General features: G+C 43.3%; 1 protein-coding gene and 1 long non-coding RNA gene across 3 annotated transcripts in view; one reads left to right on the top strand and one right to left on the bottom strand.

Moving 5' to 3' along the window:
- Ctu2 (Cytosolic thiouridylase subunit 2) overlaps window positions 1-16589 on the top strand; it is a 373449-nt gene extending 356860 nt beyond the window's left edge. For both annotated transcript variants that reach the window (XM_068344867.1, XM_068344866.1), the window contains one exon: window positions 16447-16589. In XM_068344867.1, coding sequence (XP_068200968.1) covers window positions 16447-16545 — 99 coding nt within the window. In that variant the 3' untranslated portion in view covers window positions 16546-16589. The remainder of the gene's footprint in view (window positions 1-16446) is intronic.
- The window catches only part of LOC137615209 (uncharacterized), a 419061-nt gene that overhangs the window by 51811 nt on the left and 349129 nt on the right, over window positions 1-18121 (bottom strand). The window contains exon 3 of the long non-coding RNA XR_011039194.1: window positions 15869-16031. This is a non-coding gene — a long non-coding RNA (uncharacterized lncRNA). The remainder of the gene's footprint in view (window positions 1-15868; window positions 16032-18121) is intronic.

Here is an 18121-nt window from a genome sequence, read left to right as displayed (position 1 = left end):
TTCTTAGGAAAAGAACTGAATTCCTTCTGTGATCAGGGCTTAGAGGTGAAGGAGGCTATAACTCCAGAAGAAAGACCCTTCTGAGGAGTTTCTGCAAGCCTCTAAGCCTGTGGAGGCTTGACGGGACCAGCAACTGACTCCAATGGCAGATCAGTGGAGGCAGAGTCAACTATAGGAGATAGTTTGTATTTGTCAACAAAAGAAACACTCTCTCTCTCTCTCTCTCTCTCTCTCTCTCTCTCTCTCTCTCTCTCTCTCTCTCTCTCTCTCTCTCTTTTTTTTTTTTTTTTTTTTTTTTAGGATCTTGATCCCGTGCTGCTTGGCCTCAGGTGAAGGGTGTCTCTTGGAGGAAGTGTAACCTGCCCTGGTTTCCTTTGGTTCTTGATGACCTTAATTGGAACTATTCCAATTTGTTCCCATAATGGAATGGGCTTAGACTGGTCGGTTTTGGTATCTAGATACCTCTGATATCTAGATACATGCGCAGTTGAATTATGAATGGGAGTTGGCACTCGAGCTGACAGAGGAATGGAAGGAACTGGGGCACTGACAGTGACAGTTGCACTCCTACACCTAGGGTCATAGAAATGTTAACGGGTTCATTTGTCTAACTGGTGGTGGTGCAGTCATGGGACCAGTTGTGACCTGCGTGACTGCCTTCACAAGTTCTTGTACACAACCGGGCGTCTCAAAAGAGGGTACAGCTGATTAAGATTGTGCTTGTGCAAGTCACTCCTTTCAAAGATGAATTGTTCATTAATCATGCACAAGGCACTACAGCGAAACCTGCCGGAGAAGATACTACGGGACCACGCATGGTAGTAGAAACATTCGTCAGTTGCTTGCAAGCAGTGGTCGCGTGAGCATGCACAAATGATTGAGTGTCCGCCACTAGGTCATGAAAAGTGGGCTCAAAAATGATTTTTGAGTGAAGCAAAAAATCTATTTTTGAGTGAGATAGCCATGTTGTCCTGATGGAAGCTTCCTTTAAGTAGCTTCCTAGGGTATATTTGACTACAGTGATATTCCCAGAGAATTTACCTTTAGGTCTCCAGAATTCTAACTCCTGGTGCTAATATCCTTAAAGTTTCCTTTAAAGAAATCGCATAATATCAGGGGACGTATATCTTGATATGACACATAGCAATCTTCACCCTGAATAGCGTTTTCGCTTCGAGGGGGAAGTGGCAAAAATAGAAGGGGAGCCGTTATCAAGGTACCCTTCCTCCGTTACTACCTTGAGTATCTAAATGGCGCCATTGTCGCCGCCATGTTTATTCCTTGTAGTGTTCAGCAAGGTGCTACAGATACAGTAGTTTTGGGAGGGATCCTGCCAAGGCCTTTTCATAGAAAGGAGGGCGGGTCCATCAGGACGACATGGCTATCTCACCCAAAAATAGATATTTCGCTTCGCTCAAAATCTGTTTTTTGGGCTCAGGCCATGTTGTCCTGAGGGAAGATTACCAGAGCATTAATGTATCTGGGGATTTCCAAATGTGCCTTAACCTCAAGACAATATTTCCTTGGTCACTCAGACCTTGGAGACATATGACGTTACTGTTATACGTCATTACTTCTAATCATTAACTATGTTAGTGCTTCCTGCCCCCTGCAGGGAAGAGTCATACCAGACTCAGGAAAAGTCTTGAGGTCTGCATATCCCATATGAACAAACCAAGCAACAAAAGCATACAGGTCTCACTGTATACAAAACCAGTCGAAGTTTGTATTCTCAATACGAACAAAGGTTTACATAAGCCACCATAGCATCCAAGGCATACAGGCTTAGCTGTATGCAACAACAGACAAGTCTGTATCCGTGTAGGAACAAAGTATGCATAGGCAGAAAAAGGTTGTAATCATGTAAAGTTATTTCTATTGTTCTCATGTCAATATGCAGATATAAAGGAATAAATAAATAATGCTCACACATATCTTTATTTATTTAAATTTGGAGCGAAATAAGATCCAAATACCAATCAATTATTTATTGGTAATCAATAAATAGTAATTTAACATACATTATATACAGGTAGTAACAATAAAAATGCAAGTGAATACAAAGAAACATAAAAATCCAGACAAGACCAGAAATACTTCACCTGAAAGGAAATGATATTTAATGCCACCTAACTGAAAATATAATAAATTTTCTAATATGCATTTCTGTGAATGACTGTCTTTTCACACTGTGTAAAGAACACATAGCACAAGTGTTGACTCTATGTTTCTTCACCTTTAATAACTAGAACAGTCCATAGTGTCACCCTGGTGACACTTCACTTTACATGTTGCACTGTAAGGTGTCAACACATACACCCTATACCTGACAGTCCCAATCAATTCCCTGTTCTTCGCAGCTCTAAGCGACAGGTTTTAGCACACTACCTGCCGCCACCACATACCTTTTCAACTCTTGCACTTGCTTCGTGTAGTGTTTAAAGAACACTCTGGATGACTTCCATCCAGTATACGAGCGAAGACGCTGAAAATCTATGTTTTGGAAGAAGTTCAATGACGAAGCAATTTTTCTAGGATCGTGACCTGCGGGTGTACTGTCAGGATCCGCTCTGCGAATGAAGTAGGTGATCTTCGCCCTTAGTTGTTTTAGGGATAAGTTTGAGCCCGATGTTTCTCCTTTAAAGAGCTGTCCTCCCCTGAAGTCTGAAGTTCTACAAAGATAGACCTTTAGACACTCTACTGGACACAGGGAGACATCTTCCTTCAGAGGGCAGATTCTCATACTGGACACAGGGAGACATCTTCCCTCAGAAGGCAGATTCTCCAGGGACCCCACCTTTTGGTAGGTAGCTCGTTCTTGGCGAGAAACGTTGGGTCAGGAAAGAGATTCAGTTCTCCCGCTTCTGTGAACTGAATATGGCCCTCATCCTGAGACAGGGCCACTATTTCACTAACTCTGACCCCCGAGGCTAGAGCAAACAAGAATATAACTTTTTGAATCGGATCTTTCAGAGAGCAGTCCTCATTGGTCACTGTTAAGGCAAAGTGTAGGACCTTATCCAAAGACCATGAGATGGGCTTCGGAGGTGCTGCAGGCCTAAGTTTAGCACAGGCCTTAGGGATCTTGTTAAAGATTTCATTGGATAAGTCTACTTGGAAGGCTTAAAGCAAAGGTCTGGTCCAGGCTGATTTACACGTTATCGTGTTGGCTGCTAAACTTTGTCCATGAAGGTGAATAAAGAAGGATAAACAGAAATCTGTTGAGATCTCTTTTGGTCTTCTTGCCTTGACAAAAGCAACCCACTTCTTCCAAGACGACTTATATTGCCTTCTGGTAGATTTAGACTTATATTCTTCTAAGAAGTCTATACTGTCTTTCGAGATCCAAAACCTTTTCTTAACTGCTAAGGAGAGAAAATCATGAGATGAAGGTTTTGGGTTTTCTGTGATGAAGCGAAGACAGTCGACTTCTGTACTTGTTGAGTCAGAACTGGGTCCGGCAGAGGGACCAGCCTCAGCTGCAATTCCAATACCAGAGGGAACCAATTGCTCGTTGGCCACTTAGGAGCCACTAGGGCTGCTGTTCCCTGAAACGATCTCAGCTTGTTGAGGACCTTCAACAGAAGGTTGGTTGGAGGGAACAGGTAAATCCCGGTCCATCTATTCCAGTCGAGGGACATGGCGTCCACCGCTTCCGCTAGAGGGTCCTCGTATGGGGCCACATAACGAGGTAGCTTCTTCTTGTTGCTCGTCGCGAAGAAGTCGATCTGCAGTTCTGGGACTTAATGTAAGATGAAGGAGAATGATCCTGCATCTAGGGACCATTCTGACTATCGGCGCGAGTGTGGATAGAGCGTCCGCCGTCACATTGCGGAACCCTTGAAGGTGAACTGCTGATAAGTGCCATCTCTTCTTTTCCGCCAAGTGGAAGATGGCCAATATCACTTGGTTGATTTGGGGTGATCTCGAACTTTGACGATTCAAACATCTCACTGTCACCTCGCTGTCCAGAATCAGTCTTATGTGGACTGAATGGCGAGGGGGCAATTTCTTCAGTGTGAGAGACTGCCATGGCCTCCAAAATGTTGATGTGGAAGGTCTTGAATAGAGAGGACCAAGTCCCTTGGACTTTCCGTTGGTGAGAGTGACCTCCCCATCCTTCCTTTGATGCGTCCGTGTGGAGGATGACTGAAGGTAGAGGTGGTTGCAGAGGCACCGACCTCTTCAGGTTTTTGGCTTCTGACCATGGCTTGATAAGTGATCGTAGTCGAGTCGGTATCGGTCTTCTTAGATCTCTTTGAGCGCTTGATGCATATCTTCTCCAGACTCCTGATGCATCCTTTAACTGTGCTTTTAGCACCGGTTCTGTCACTGATGCAAACTGAAGGGACCCCAGCACTCTCTCCTGTTGGCATCTTGATATCCTGTTGGATTTCAGTAGTCTCTTGACAGATCCCACTATCTCTCTCCTCTTCTTTGGTGGAATGGAGAGGCGGTGTGACTGTAAGTTCCAATATATTCCAAGCCATTGAAACTCCTGAGCTGGAGATAGTAGAGACTTTTTGACATTTATCTTGAATCCCAGATGTTCCAGTAACTGGATCACTTTCTTGGATGCTTGCATGCATTCCGTCTCGGATGCTGCCCACACCAGCCAATCGTCCAGGTAGGCTACTACCTGGACACCTTCTAGGCGTAGTTGTTAAACGACTGCATCTGCAAGCTTTGTAAAGCTCCTTGGGGCTATGTTTAGTCCGAAGGGCATGGCTCTTCTTTTGTAGCCTGAATCCTAGGTAGGAGGAGAGTAGGCGATTGATTGGAATATGCCAATAGGCATCTGCCATGTCTATGGAAACTGTGTACACCCATTTTCCCAGCAGGGTCCTTATGTGTTGAAGGGTCAGCATCCTGAACTTGTAGTTTTCTCTGAACTTGTAGTTTTCTCTAAACTTGTTGAGTGGTGACAAGTCCAGAATGACTCTGAGTTTGTCTGAGTCCTTTTTGGGAACACAAAACAGCCTTCCTTGGAATTTGATGGACTTTGCCCTCCTTATCACCCGTTTGCTCAAGAGTTCTCGGGTATACTCTTCCAGGACGGGGGTAGAGTGTTGGAAGAATTGAGGAAAAGATGGTGGAGCTGTCTTCCAGCTCCAACCTAGTCCGTTCTTGATCAGGCTGTGGGCCCAGGGATCGAAGGTCCAGCGATCCCGAAATGATTGGAGTCTTCCTCCTACCGAAAGCATCTCATTGCTTCGGTTGTCCGGAGGACTTGCCTCCTTGACCGCGCCCTCCCCTACCCGCTCTTCCTCTTGAGGGGCGTCTAGAGGAACCTCTATTTGACCCTCTACCTTTAGGGCGAAAGGTAGTGGTCTGCCGCTCATAGGGGGGAGTAAAGGCTGGTGACTGGGTCACCATCTGCTGGGGTACCATCTGGTAGGTGGGTTGGGGTTGTACCACCATCTGGGGCACCGCGGTCATCGGAAATTGTTGTTGTCTGGCGAGGCGAGAGGGCAACTTTGGCCTGGTTGTCTTCCTCTTCGGTTGGGGACCTTCATCCGGGGAAGACTTCCTCTTAGCCAACATGCCCCACTTTTGGAGAAGATTCCTGTTCTCCGTGGCAATCTTGTCGACTATTTCCTTGACCCCTTGACTAGGGAAGAGGTCCTTTCCCCAGATATTGGAAGATATCAGCTTCCTGGCTTCGTGCTCCACCGCAGCCGAAGCAAACACGAACTTCCTACATGCCCTTCTGGCCCTAACGAAGCCATATAGGTCCTTGACCAGTGTTGCCAAGTGTGTCTTGGCCACGACCATAAACATGTCTGGGGATCTATGGTCACTTGCCATTGCCTCCAAGGTAGTTTGGAGGGACAGAGATGTGGCAAGCCTTTCCTTTGTCTCTTGCTCTCTGCGCAAGAGAAAGTCAGACAACTTAGGGAGGTTTTCACTAAACTGGCGTCCAGCAATATCCGCCTCCAACTTCCCGACTTGAGAAGGTAAGATGTATTTCCTTCCAGTCCTTGTGATCTGTAGGCAGAGATAGGGATAAGGGTCTACATTCCTCAAGTATAGGACAAGGTTTCCTAGCTTTACTGCCTTCATCACTGCCTTGAACCCTTTTTCCGCAAGGGGAAAGGCCAGTGTAGCTGGAGCAAGAAAGGAAGGGTATTTCTTACTCAGGGCTGGCACTTTAGAGTTAGTGAAGCCCCTGTTTTTCAAACTGGTAGCCATTAAAGCCTGAGCTTTTCCATGGTCAAGAACTATGACCTCTTTCGGCTCTGTCTCCTCCTTAGACACAGGTTCCACCTTCAGACGGACGAAGCTGTCTGGATAAGACAAAGCTGGGCCAAAAGTCGACATCTTCAATGAGGACGGCTCCCAGCTTCTCTGAAATAAATATCTTTCCGTTTGTGATCGGCATGTACTCTGCATGCCTCCAAGGGTTTACTTCAGAACATGAAGGAAGATCCTTGACATTGAGTCTCTTGTGAGACTCGCGGGATGCTGCGAAATGATGTATCTCCCTCCTCAATGCAGCTTCCCTTTCTTCACTCTGTTTCTGAAAATTCTCCATCATTGACATGAGGCTAGACAGGGTTTTCCCCATTTCATCAGATGGAGGAGCAGAGGACGTAGAGGGCACTGGTTCTGGATCTGGAACCGACGAAACGGACATCGATTTGACCTCATCCTCTTCGGTTTCAGGAGCCAAGGTAGACTCCTCTTCCTGACCCTCCGCAAGAAGGTCCTTCTCAGTGTCTTCTGACACCTCTGACATCCTCTCATCTAGATGGATGTCTTCCATCGCATCCAAGACATACGTATCTACGGAAATATGGACGCAAGGGATCTCAGGGTGAGGTTGTGGTATGACGGCATCCGCAGATGCCTTAGGGAAAAGATAGGCCCGCATCCGCTCATTCGGAAGGTAAGGCCCCGTGGCGTTCTTCTGGATGCCACGGACCCATCTACGCAGCTTACTCCATGCTGCATCCCTTGACTTCGTTGTCTTGGGGTCATCAAAGGTCTCAGTAACCAAGGCTTTGCATACATTACATACCTGGGGGTCCCAATACTTGAGAGTTCCCTTGGTGATGGAACAGAGGGAGTGCGCCCTGCACTCCTCGTGGCCGCAGAAGTCCTTGCTCCTGACGTTGCAGAAGACTCACAGGGACTTAGGGTGGTCCTCCTGTAAAGAGAGGAAAACAAAATGAGTATATGGTAGTTCACCTCACTTGATAAACTATATAAATATTATTATTAGTATTTTTCATTTGATTGCATATAGCTTAGGATAGACAAGCTAGAAATGAATTAGGAGAGACACATACATGTGTTTCCTGTCCAGCCAATTGCTGTGACCTCCCTCAAAATTAAGGCCTAGGGTTATCCTATTCAGGGGACCCATTGGAAGAGTTCTATCCTGTAAGGATAGATAAGTATAACTTAACACTGACTTCCCAAAGGTTTAATAATGAGGGTCATTTGTAACTGATCAACTATCAGTGTATGGAAAGAAATTACCTTTCCTTACATACTATGGTCTCAACAATAGACTGCTCATGGACACACAGAGTATGTTGGAAATTTAACTATTGTATACTTTATAGTATAGTGTTCTGTTTGCAGTATGATCTATACTGCAAATACAGTGAGCCCTCGCTACTTCGCGGTTTGACCATCGCGGATTCACCACTTCGCGGATTTTTTTCATAACCCATATATATAAACATATCGCGGATTTTCCGGAAATTTAGAAAATACCGCAATATATGAAGACCCCAAATACGATATTTCGTTACCTGTAATTACATTAATACTGTAATGAGTAATATCTGCTCTTACTGATGGTTCATTGCATTACATGACATATAATTCAGTACAGAAAGAAATAAAACACAAAAAGAGAATGTGATCATACGATAATTCAGTATACAGTACGTAGTAAAATTAAATCTACCATGAAACGCAAATCCGATGCAGTCATACCATATTAGAATGGTGTAAGGCTGCTGATGGCTACTACTTCACTACAAATGTAATGGATGTGAATCTTTTCCATGAATATTTTGTATGGAGATGTACATAGTACTGCATCCAATAATATTCTTTGTTGCAAAAATCACATCTCGAATAAGCGTACGAGAGAGAGAGGGAGAGAGAGAGATTGACACACATAGAATGAGAAATGAAACAAAAACAGTGATGAGAGAGAGAGAGAGAGAGAGAGAGAGAGAGAGAGAGAGAGAGAGAGAGAGAGAGAGAGAGAGAGAGACATATCCTACAACAAAACAAGCGTAAAATAGCGTACGTAAAGCTGTACTGTATACGTAGGGTACCTTGTACTTTGAATTGGTAACTACTACGTAGCATATAAGACGGATTGTGATTGGTTCAAGCGCTGATAGATGACCAATCAGAACCCAAGTTTTGTAATCTAGCCTGTGATTGGTGTTTTGACCGCTTCTCCAACCTGCAGCATCTTTTCGCGGCCACTTTGTTTGCCGCTCTCTCGCCGTGTAGATGCTGCTACGTTATTGTGAACTCTAATCTGTGCTGTGCGTGACTGTTCTAAGTTGAACTTTTTGTTGAACTTTCTGTTTAACCCCTACTGTACAATGGCTCCCAAGCGTTCTGCTTCTGCTAAGGCTGGTAGTGAGCCTAAACGCCACCGAAAGATGATGACGATTGCTGAGAAGGTGACGCTTCTCGATACGTTAAAAGAAGGCAGAAGTTACGCGGCCGCAGCCCGCCATTTTGGAGTGAACGAATCCACCGTTCGCTACATCAAGAAGGACGAGGCGAACATTAGAAAGACGGCTGCCATCACCTTTAGCAGATCAGCGAAGCGAGTCGTTACCACGCGTAATAAAACGATCGTACGCATGGAAGGTGCTTTAGCAGTGTGGATTGCCGACTGCCGGAAGAAGAACATAGCCTTGGATACGAACACCATCCGAACCAAGGGTTTGAGCTTGTATGAGAATTTTGCGGCAAAGGAACCTCAAGATGATGATGGCGACCATGCTGAAGAAGATGATGATGTAGATGATCCTCAACCAGGGACATCCACTGATTCTCAGCCTCAGAAACAACGTTTTTCCGCCAGCAGAGGATGGTTCCCGAAGTTTCAGAAACGCTTCGGCCTGAAAAGCGTTTCCCTGCATGGCGAGACTGCTTCCGCTGACACTGCCGCTGCTGAAACTTACGCGAACGAGACTTTCAAGAACATTATCGCTGAAGGTGGATACAAGCCGGAACAACTGTTTAATATGGATGAGACCGGCTTGTTTTGGGAGAGAATGCCGTCGCGAACTTTCCTGTTCAAAGAAGAAGCCAAAGCCTCTGGCTTTAAAGCGTTCAAAGATCGCGTAACCCTCGTGATGTGTGGCAATGCTGCTGGATTTTTGCTAAAGCCGGGGCTTATTTACAAGTCGAAAAATCCTCGCGCTTTGAAAAATAAAAATAAGAATCACCTTCCCGTGTACTGGATGCATAATGAAAAAGCATGGATTACGAAGATGCTGACCTCCAACTGGTTCCACCAGTGTTTTATCCCGCAAGTCAGCAAATATCTCGTAGAGAAGGGCTTGCCATTCAAGATCATTCTCCTTATGGATAACGCTGGTGGACACGCAACTGACCTGTCGCATGAGGGTATTCAGGTTGAGTTCCTGCCACCCAACACCACGTCATTAATTCAACCGATGGACCAGGGGGTTATCAGGGCGTTCAAGGCCCTCTACACGAAGAATACCTTGGCGGACCTCGTTGCGTGTGTGGATGCTACTCAAGAAGATGAAGATGAAAATTTCAATTTGAAGGCATACTGGCGGAAGTACACAATAGCCACGTGCCTGCAGAACATTCAGAAGGCACTGCAAGAAATGAAACCTGCAACCGTTAATGTGAGCTGGAAGAAGTTGTGGCCCCAGATTGTTTACGACAATGAGGGATTTACACCGTCTGAAATTCAACACTCTGCAATACGCAAATCTGTGCAGTTGGCTGCGATAATTGGAGGTGACGGGTTTGGCGACATGACGACTGAAGACGTCGACGAGTTGTTGGACTGCCATTCCCAGCCGCTAACTGACGCAGACCTAGAAGACCTGACGAAATCGGCCAGTGAAGAAGACAGTGAAACGCAGGAAGAGACCCAAGAAAATGTCGAAGAAACGGGCTTAACATTAGAACGGCTTGCCAAGCTCTGCAACCATGTGAAGGAGGTGAAAGAAATGTTGCAAGAGTGGGACGAGGATATGGTTCAGTCTATGCAATTCTGCAACAAGATCGATGACATCATGACTCCCTACAGGATGCTCTTCGAGCGAAAAAAGAAGCAGCGGCAGCAACTTCCGATCACAATGTTCTTCCAGCCTCGCAAAAAAGAGCCAGTTCCTCCTGCTAGTACGCCTTCGGAACAAATTGAAGAAGTGTCCCAGGAAGAAGTTGGAGAGGTGTCCCAGGAAAAGACACCTCTGTCTGAAGAGACGTAAAATACTATCATTGGCTGCACAGTAGAAGACGTCATCAGCTTCATCATCATCATTTCTACTGTGCAGCAAATTTATCGCCATCATCATTCAAGTTTTTCTTCAACTTCTTTCATGGTGAGTACAGTAACAATCTTTATTTTTTACTTTAATATTCTAACATTTTAATATTTGTGCCTGTTTTAGTTTAGTATGCATTAAGTTAAAGGGAAGGTTTTAAAAGTCTGAATATACATGTTATAACCTATCATATTTTTATGTTTAAAATTTACATTTACTGTACATAAAACAACACACACACACACACTCACACTCTCTCTCTCTCTCTCTCTCTCTCTCTCTCTCTCTCTCTCTCTCTCTCTCTCTCTCTCTGTGTCTGAAATTGTTTTCCTGCTTTGCTACATATGTACTGTATGATTTTATATAGATACGGTAAATAATATTTGTAATAACATATTTTCTAAAAGCTTTTACTGTATTATCATTATTTATCATTTTCATCATGCGCGTTAAATGCCTTTGTTTGTTTACTGAGCATACTTTATGACGCCGTCGTTTCAGGCGGCGTCATAAAGAAAAACATTTCATTTGGAAGTCCTAAGAGAAATTAAGTAAAACATTGGTAAATAACAAAATCAACATCCTGTACTGAATAATCAATATAATCGATGGAAAAACTAACCTATACACAGATGTGTAAATGCGTTTGTTTCTTCATTATGATCAGAGATAAACGTAAACAAAACATTGGTTGCCATTTTTTATCGTGGTATTTGGCGTGTTTAGGAAACGCATCATATAAAATCGCCTTTAATATTTGTGCCTGTTTTAGTTTAGGGTACTGTAGTACATGCATTAAGTGTTCTGTACATTAAAGGGTAGTTTGTTAACAGTACTACTTACAAGGGAAGGTTTTAAAAGTCTGAATATACATGTTAAATAAATACGTAAATATGGTGTCACTACGCGGATTTTCACCTATCGCGGTCGGGTCTGGAACCTATCTACCGCGATAAACGAGGGCTCACTGTATACTTGCTACTGTACAGTCATATACTGTAGTACTAGCCGGCATATTGCCGGCAAGGCTAGCACCTGGGGCACAGTTTAGAGATGCTGGCCGGCAGCCCGCCGGTTGCCGGCCGATGGCAGGTCGCCGGCTGTCGGCGCACTAGTCCATTCGGCATTTGCCGGTCAGGGCAGTGGCCGGCAGTTTGAACCCGGCCAGCCCTTCCCAGCTAAGTCAGTTGTTCCGGCGGGTCCTTGGCTGCCGGCACACAAGTCCAGTCAGTACCTTGCCGGCTAGGGTGGTGCCCGGCATCTGCCGGTTAGGTTAGTACCTGGCGGCACTAGCCGGTAGAGAGAGAGAAAGCAAGGAGTGAAGGCTGATGTAAGAGCTCTGTCTTACTGCCTTCCTCCCAAATGAGAGTTCAAATGGAAGGGGGAGAATGTATTGATCAGGCTTCCACCCATCCACAACCATTGCCGGTCTCTGCCGGCCACAGGTTTGTGAATGGCAGTCCAAGAGAGGACTGAAGAACACTCTACAGTAAAGGGATCCTCTGCTGGCAGCCAGCCCAGCCAGCACATCTCTCCCGGAGCCTTGCGTCCATTAGGGAAAGGTGAGCGACTAGGCCACTACAAACAGAAGCCCGAGCCGGCACTACAACCTGCCGGAAAGCGGTGAGATTGTAGGACAACGGCCAAAGGGTTGCGATGGTTAGGCCATCACTAAAGGACAGAGAGGGGAGGGGAAAAGGGTCCTATATGAGGTGTGGAAGGAGCCAGCAAGGTTGCCGGTCCTACCACACCCTAAAAAAAACTGTTTCAGTATCGGCGCCATCCTATAGCGGCAGGAGAATATCTATTCTCCAGCCTAGGGTCTGCCAATACAGTTAAGGGGCCGGCAGCAATCTTTCCGCCACCCCTTATCAAGAGAGAAACAGAGTTCCAGTGCCGGCGCCATCCTAGGCGGCAGAAGAATGTCTATTCTCCAGCCTGTGGTCTGCAAGCACAGGACTAGTCTACTAGACCACAGGGAGAAGGTGGTAATATCATGTAACCCCTTCAGGGGAGGTCTAGCCTCCTATGCCGGCAGCGTAATTCTAGAGGGGAATGACTATTTACCCTGCTGGCCAGCTGCCGGCACAAGACTATCTACTCTGAGGTTCTGACCGAAACTCAAAACCTGCCATCTGCGGCTAAGGGAAGGGACAGAAAACCCCTAGCCCAGTCCTGCCTGAATGACAACTCGAGGCACGACCAACTAGGGTTGCAGCCCAAGGCTACACTCAGAGGGAAGGAGGGATCACCCCTAAATCTCCACTGGAGACGAGTATCGCTTTACATAACAATTCCAGGAGATATCCATCTCCGCCTGAATTGACAAAACGATACACGAGGATAACCGGGGAACATGTATGAAAGTATACTAAAGCCACTAGGTTAGTAGCCCAGTGGCAGTGAGAATCGACTACCTAAATCACCGAAACTCTCTCGTATACTATCTTAGAAGAGGAAATTTTATATCATATCAATATATCTCACATGTATAAATTGCCTAAATAGCTTCACTTAAATTTAATAACACTAGGAATGTCTATTATATCATGCATGAAAGTAAACTGAAACGCCTAGGTTAGGAAGCCCAGCGTAAGCAAGGTTTGGTTACCTAAATCGCCGAAATTATTACGAATACTATCGGGATAATATAATTAACTCCTAGCACTGAAGACTAAATAGCTGTCTTTAATCAGGCTATTTATACCGGGAAAGTTGTTCTGGCCAACCAAATAACTCATGCGTTATGAACGACAGCGCCCATGACACCTCCGGTTCAGGCAACAGCTCTTCCACTAAGTTTAACTTAATTTGACTTAATTTCACTGTGAGGCAAGCGCTAAATATTTTTACAATGTAAAGATCAAATACTCAACTTTCCAGAGGCAGAATCATGCAAAGTAACGAGAGAGCAACCGGGAAAATCACCGAGCGAGATCGCTACAGATAAAGGAATAAACATGGCGGAAACGATGGCGCCATTTAGATACTCAAGGTAGTAACGGAGGAAGGGTACCTTGATAACGGCTCCCATTCTATTTTTGCCACTTCCCCCTTCGAAGCGAAAACGCTATTTGGGGTGAAGATTGCTAGGAGTCGTATCAAGATATACGTCCCCTGATATTATGAGATTTCTTTAAAGGAAACTTACAACGAAACTTCAGGATAGTTACACACGCCAATCAAAAGTCAAACTATAATTCAACTTGGATATATTCCTTTGTAAATTTTACTTATGAATGCTTACGGGAGTCGGTAAAACCCTTTTACCCCCAAAGGACGTACTGGTACGTTTCACAAAAGCCATCCCTTTACCCCCATGGATGTACCGGTACGTCCTTGCAAAAAAATGCTATAAAAAATTTTTTTTTCATATTTTTGATAATTTTTTTTAGAAAATTCAGGCATTTTCCAAGAGAATGAGACCAACCTGACCTCTCTATGACAAAAATTAAGGCTGTTAGAGCCATTTAAAAAAATATACTGCAAAATGTGCTGGAAAAAAAATAACCCCCTGGGGGTTAAGGGTTGGAGATTTCCAAATAGCCTGGGGGTAAAAGGGTTAAGGATATTCACGGCAGGAGTTAGAATTCTGGAGACCTAAAGGTAAATTCTCTGGGAATATCACTGTCGTCAAATATACCCTAGGAAGCTACTTACAGGAACCTTCCATCAGGACGACATGGCCTGAGCCCAAAAATCACTCTTACGAGTTTTCTCTGAGTTCGCAAACAGCCTGTGGCTTCTGCGCTTGGATTTTGGTGAGCAAGACATGATTGATTTGGAAGAAAGTGCTTGCAGATGTGGCAACGCTTTTTAACCAATCTGGCGTAAGTCCCGAAGGAGCATTTGCCTGATGTGGAAGCCCAGACGGGTGCACACGCATGAGACTTGTGATGCCTCACAGGCAAGGTGGTAAACACCTTTGACTCTGGGAAATAGTCGGCCACGATCACCTTAAGGCCCCATAAAGCTTGTGCGTGGTAGTGACAAGTCACGCACACGCTTGTGAGAACAGTCTCTGTCTGCGTCCGCTGAAAGGCCCTGAAGGGTCGGCAAACTGAGGATTGTGAGAATCCTCATGCTGAGCGAATCCAACGTGCTCAGCCTCGGCAGAGAAGCAGCTTACAGAAAATCAGGTGGAGAGAGGAACGAGGAAATTTCCACCAGAGGCACGAGACTGGTTGGAAGGGACTCCCTTCTGTTGGCTTGGGATGGGGAAGGGCCGGCCGGACAAGGGGGAACCTGAAAGCACTATGGAAGGCCACAGCTGATGCAAGGCATCATGCAAGGAAGATTTCCTTTGAGGGGAAACAGTATCGGCTTCATTAGGGGAATCAATGAGATCTTTCGAAGGTTTCAGGGTTTAAATGGCTATCACTCTTACCAGATCGACCTCTGGAGGAAGCCAAATGGGAAGAGGCGGATAGGAGAGTATTAGCCGCGAGCGAGACGTCTGGACTTTTTCGCCTTTAAGGATGAACTCAGAGGAGAAGAATCTCTTACAGACATCTTCCTGTGCCTACTGTATCACTCTCATTGGGAGGATGGCCACTCCCAACGCCTCTATGATTTTCAGTCCTCAAAATGCAATTATACCTGAGAGAGAGATATTCTCACTCAACCATCATTAAAGTTTTTAAGTGTAAGCCAGCTTGCACTAAATCATATTATCGCCTATGTAAAGAATGAGGGTTTGTATTTGTGCAAGAACAAAGTATTGGATTCCATGTTATAGTTTTTTTGGATAATACAAACTATCTTCCCAATAATAGGATTATTCTTTGTCTAACCCTCTTTGACTCTCAGCAAGTACATGCAGGTGTGGGTCTTTGGCAAGGGATGACCTGATTGTTTTTTTATCAGTCAACTGTTAACATGTAAACTAAGGCATGCTGTAAAATCAGACATACACACAGCTAATCAATAGCCAGAGTGCTTTCCCTTAACTAATAATATTATTTACTATAGCTACTCTAATATAGGAGATGCCGGAAAAGTGATGATGTGTACATTGGAAATGGTAATATTTGCAAAAAAAAAATTAGAATTAAGTGCTTAAGACAAAAAGAGAATCACACTAATGAACACCCCCCCCACAAAAAAAAAAACTTAAATCTAATAAGCAAAATAGATTTGTATGGTAATAATGATCTCTTGAGAACAAGTAAAATACTTTTCATTAACACCTTTGATAAATCACCATAGGTCTGCAATGTGAAAGAAAACTCCTATACTTAATCATCTAATTACCACACTTACATGTAAAGTTCTGGAAAGGGAGATTGACAAGCATAAGTTTCTACACCCACAAAAAACATTACTATAACAGAATAGACTTTCTACTATACCTCAGGTCCTGTATCATTTCTTCTATCTTGCTGTCCAATTGCTTAACTTTTACCAACTACTGGGTTCCAAATTGCACAGGGGTGTTGAATAGCCTCTCAGGCTCCACTGCAGGGCCTTATTGCCCACATGCCTAAATCCAGTCCAATTCAATCTATAAAAGAACTGACCACAGTAGTTAAGAAATAAATGACTAAATGTTATAAAAATATAAAGGTGATCTGGAAGAACAATAACTTGGATAACAAGAGAAGGGGAACATCCTTTTCATAAGGAAATTGGGTTACGTAACTGAAATATTTCCTATACTGATTGATTGATTAATTCGAGGTTTTCTGGCATCCTGATTTTCCTATACTTTACCGAGTACTGAATCTGGCCCGAAAAGAATAAGGGGATTTTAGCATACAAGAAGTTTGTGTGTTTATTGTTTTTCTCTTAGTGTAGGCAAGTTTGTGACATTAAAATGATGTGGATTTTGCTGAGTAAGAGTGTTGAAGTAATTTTGAGGAGTTGAATATTGTTAACAGGTGTTTTCAAGGCATATTTACAATTTATCTTAATTTTTTTCCATTTCCAGGAAGAAGTCAATCGCCTACCCATTAAAGTACGTGGATCTGTTGCTGAGCAAGAAAGACGCAAACATATGAGGGAGCAAATCCAAGATTTCTTACTTTAACAATAAATAAAGTTATTTAATTGTTGAATAAATTTTATTTCTTTGATTTTGTTTGGTTTACACATCTCTTGTTGCTAGTATTTATTACTTAAGATTTAGTTTACTTAGAAAGGAAGTAGACTATGATTATTTAATAACTGAAAAAACTACATAAAGACCAACTGAAATTTTTATCGACACAATATTGGTCTAAATCTTAAATGGTGAGAGGAAAATAGCTTAATGATAACCTCTACTTGGAATTTAGGAAATTTACATTATTCCACTTTTGGCTAGGAGAATGTCTATATTTCATGTTTCAAATATATATATATATATATTTTTAAATGCAAATTCGTTTTATAGCTAAAATATCCTTGTTTTATATCCAGTCCACGCAACCTACTTTTGACTAGGGTACCTATTTATTTACTTTTCCTTCAAGAATGTGAGGGAAATATATTTATGCTAGTCTCCCATAAACTTCAAGAACACAATTTTTACAGATTACCCCAGAAAGAGAATGTATGGTATTTCCCATGTCATAAGACACTTTTTATCCTGAAAAATGCCCCCAAAATCACCGTGTATCTTAACACTCAGATAAAGTTGTACAGGAAGTCTGACAATTCTCAAACACCTCAGTAATGACATAAACATATGCACCAGACAAAATATAAGCCTACAATTACCATTCATATGTAATAAATAAATTTATTTTGAATGCATTTTCTTTAATTAATGAAGGCAACAAGATATTTGTTTTTGGTTTGGTGGACAGCTGATGACTCTCCATCAACATGCAAACATACCAACTAATGGTATCAAAGCAGATGATGCTAAGATGTAAATTTATTACTTTTTTATGCAGTATTTATCTATTTTTTTTTTTTTTTAATAAAGCAATATTTTGGTAATGACTTTGTTACATAGGTTCCGAAATTATACAGATGGTTGTTGCTGAACAGAAACGAAAATAAAAACATCTCACTGCAAGTTGAGTGCACTGTTACAAAGTTAGCTGTAACCTAACTAGACCTAGAGTCACACTAACAAAAAATTTCCCTTGTGAAATTTCTAAAGAATTCTTTACTTGATCAATAATTAATTTTGTATGACATGTTTATATGAGGAATTTGGCAATATTATTGGAATTTTACTTTTCTACCAAAATCTGGTCAAGAGCATTTGGTAATACTGCATTATGTAAAAAAAAACACTTGAAAACATAGTTACAATGGTAGCAACTACGACTGGTTTAGTTGTTTTTTACATATGTGGTTTTTTACATATGTAATTGGGATAACAGGTGTACAGCTGATTAATATTTACCCAACACATTTCATAATACAGTGATCGCTCACCACTTCGCAGTTCGACTATCGCAGACTTGGTGCATCACTGGTTTTTTTTTTGTCGAAAAATAAAAATTAAAAAATACCGCCATATTGCGGAAAGCAGCCATGTTTCGTCATGATGCGCGAAAGAAACGGCTTCCCGGGCTGCCAGACAAGGAGAACAGCATGCTCTTATACCCACTGTAAGTCAGACGAGGTATGTGATTGGTTACCGGCGCGATATTGACGAATCAGAGCAC

This window comes from Palaemon carinicauda, chromosome 21 (genome assembly GCF_036898095.1).
Source record: "Palaemon carinicauda isolate YSFRI2023 chromosome 21, ASM3689809v2, whole genome shotgun sequence".
NCBI classification, from domain to species: Eukaryota; Metazoa; Arthropoda; class Malacostraca; order Decapoda; family Palaemonidae; genus Palaemon; species Palaemon carinicauda.
The sequence above is the reverse complement of the archived record's forward strand: the minus strand, read 5'-3'. Positions and strand labels throughout refer to the sequence as shown.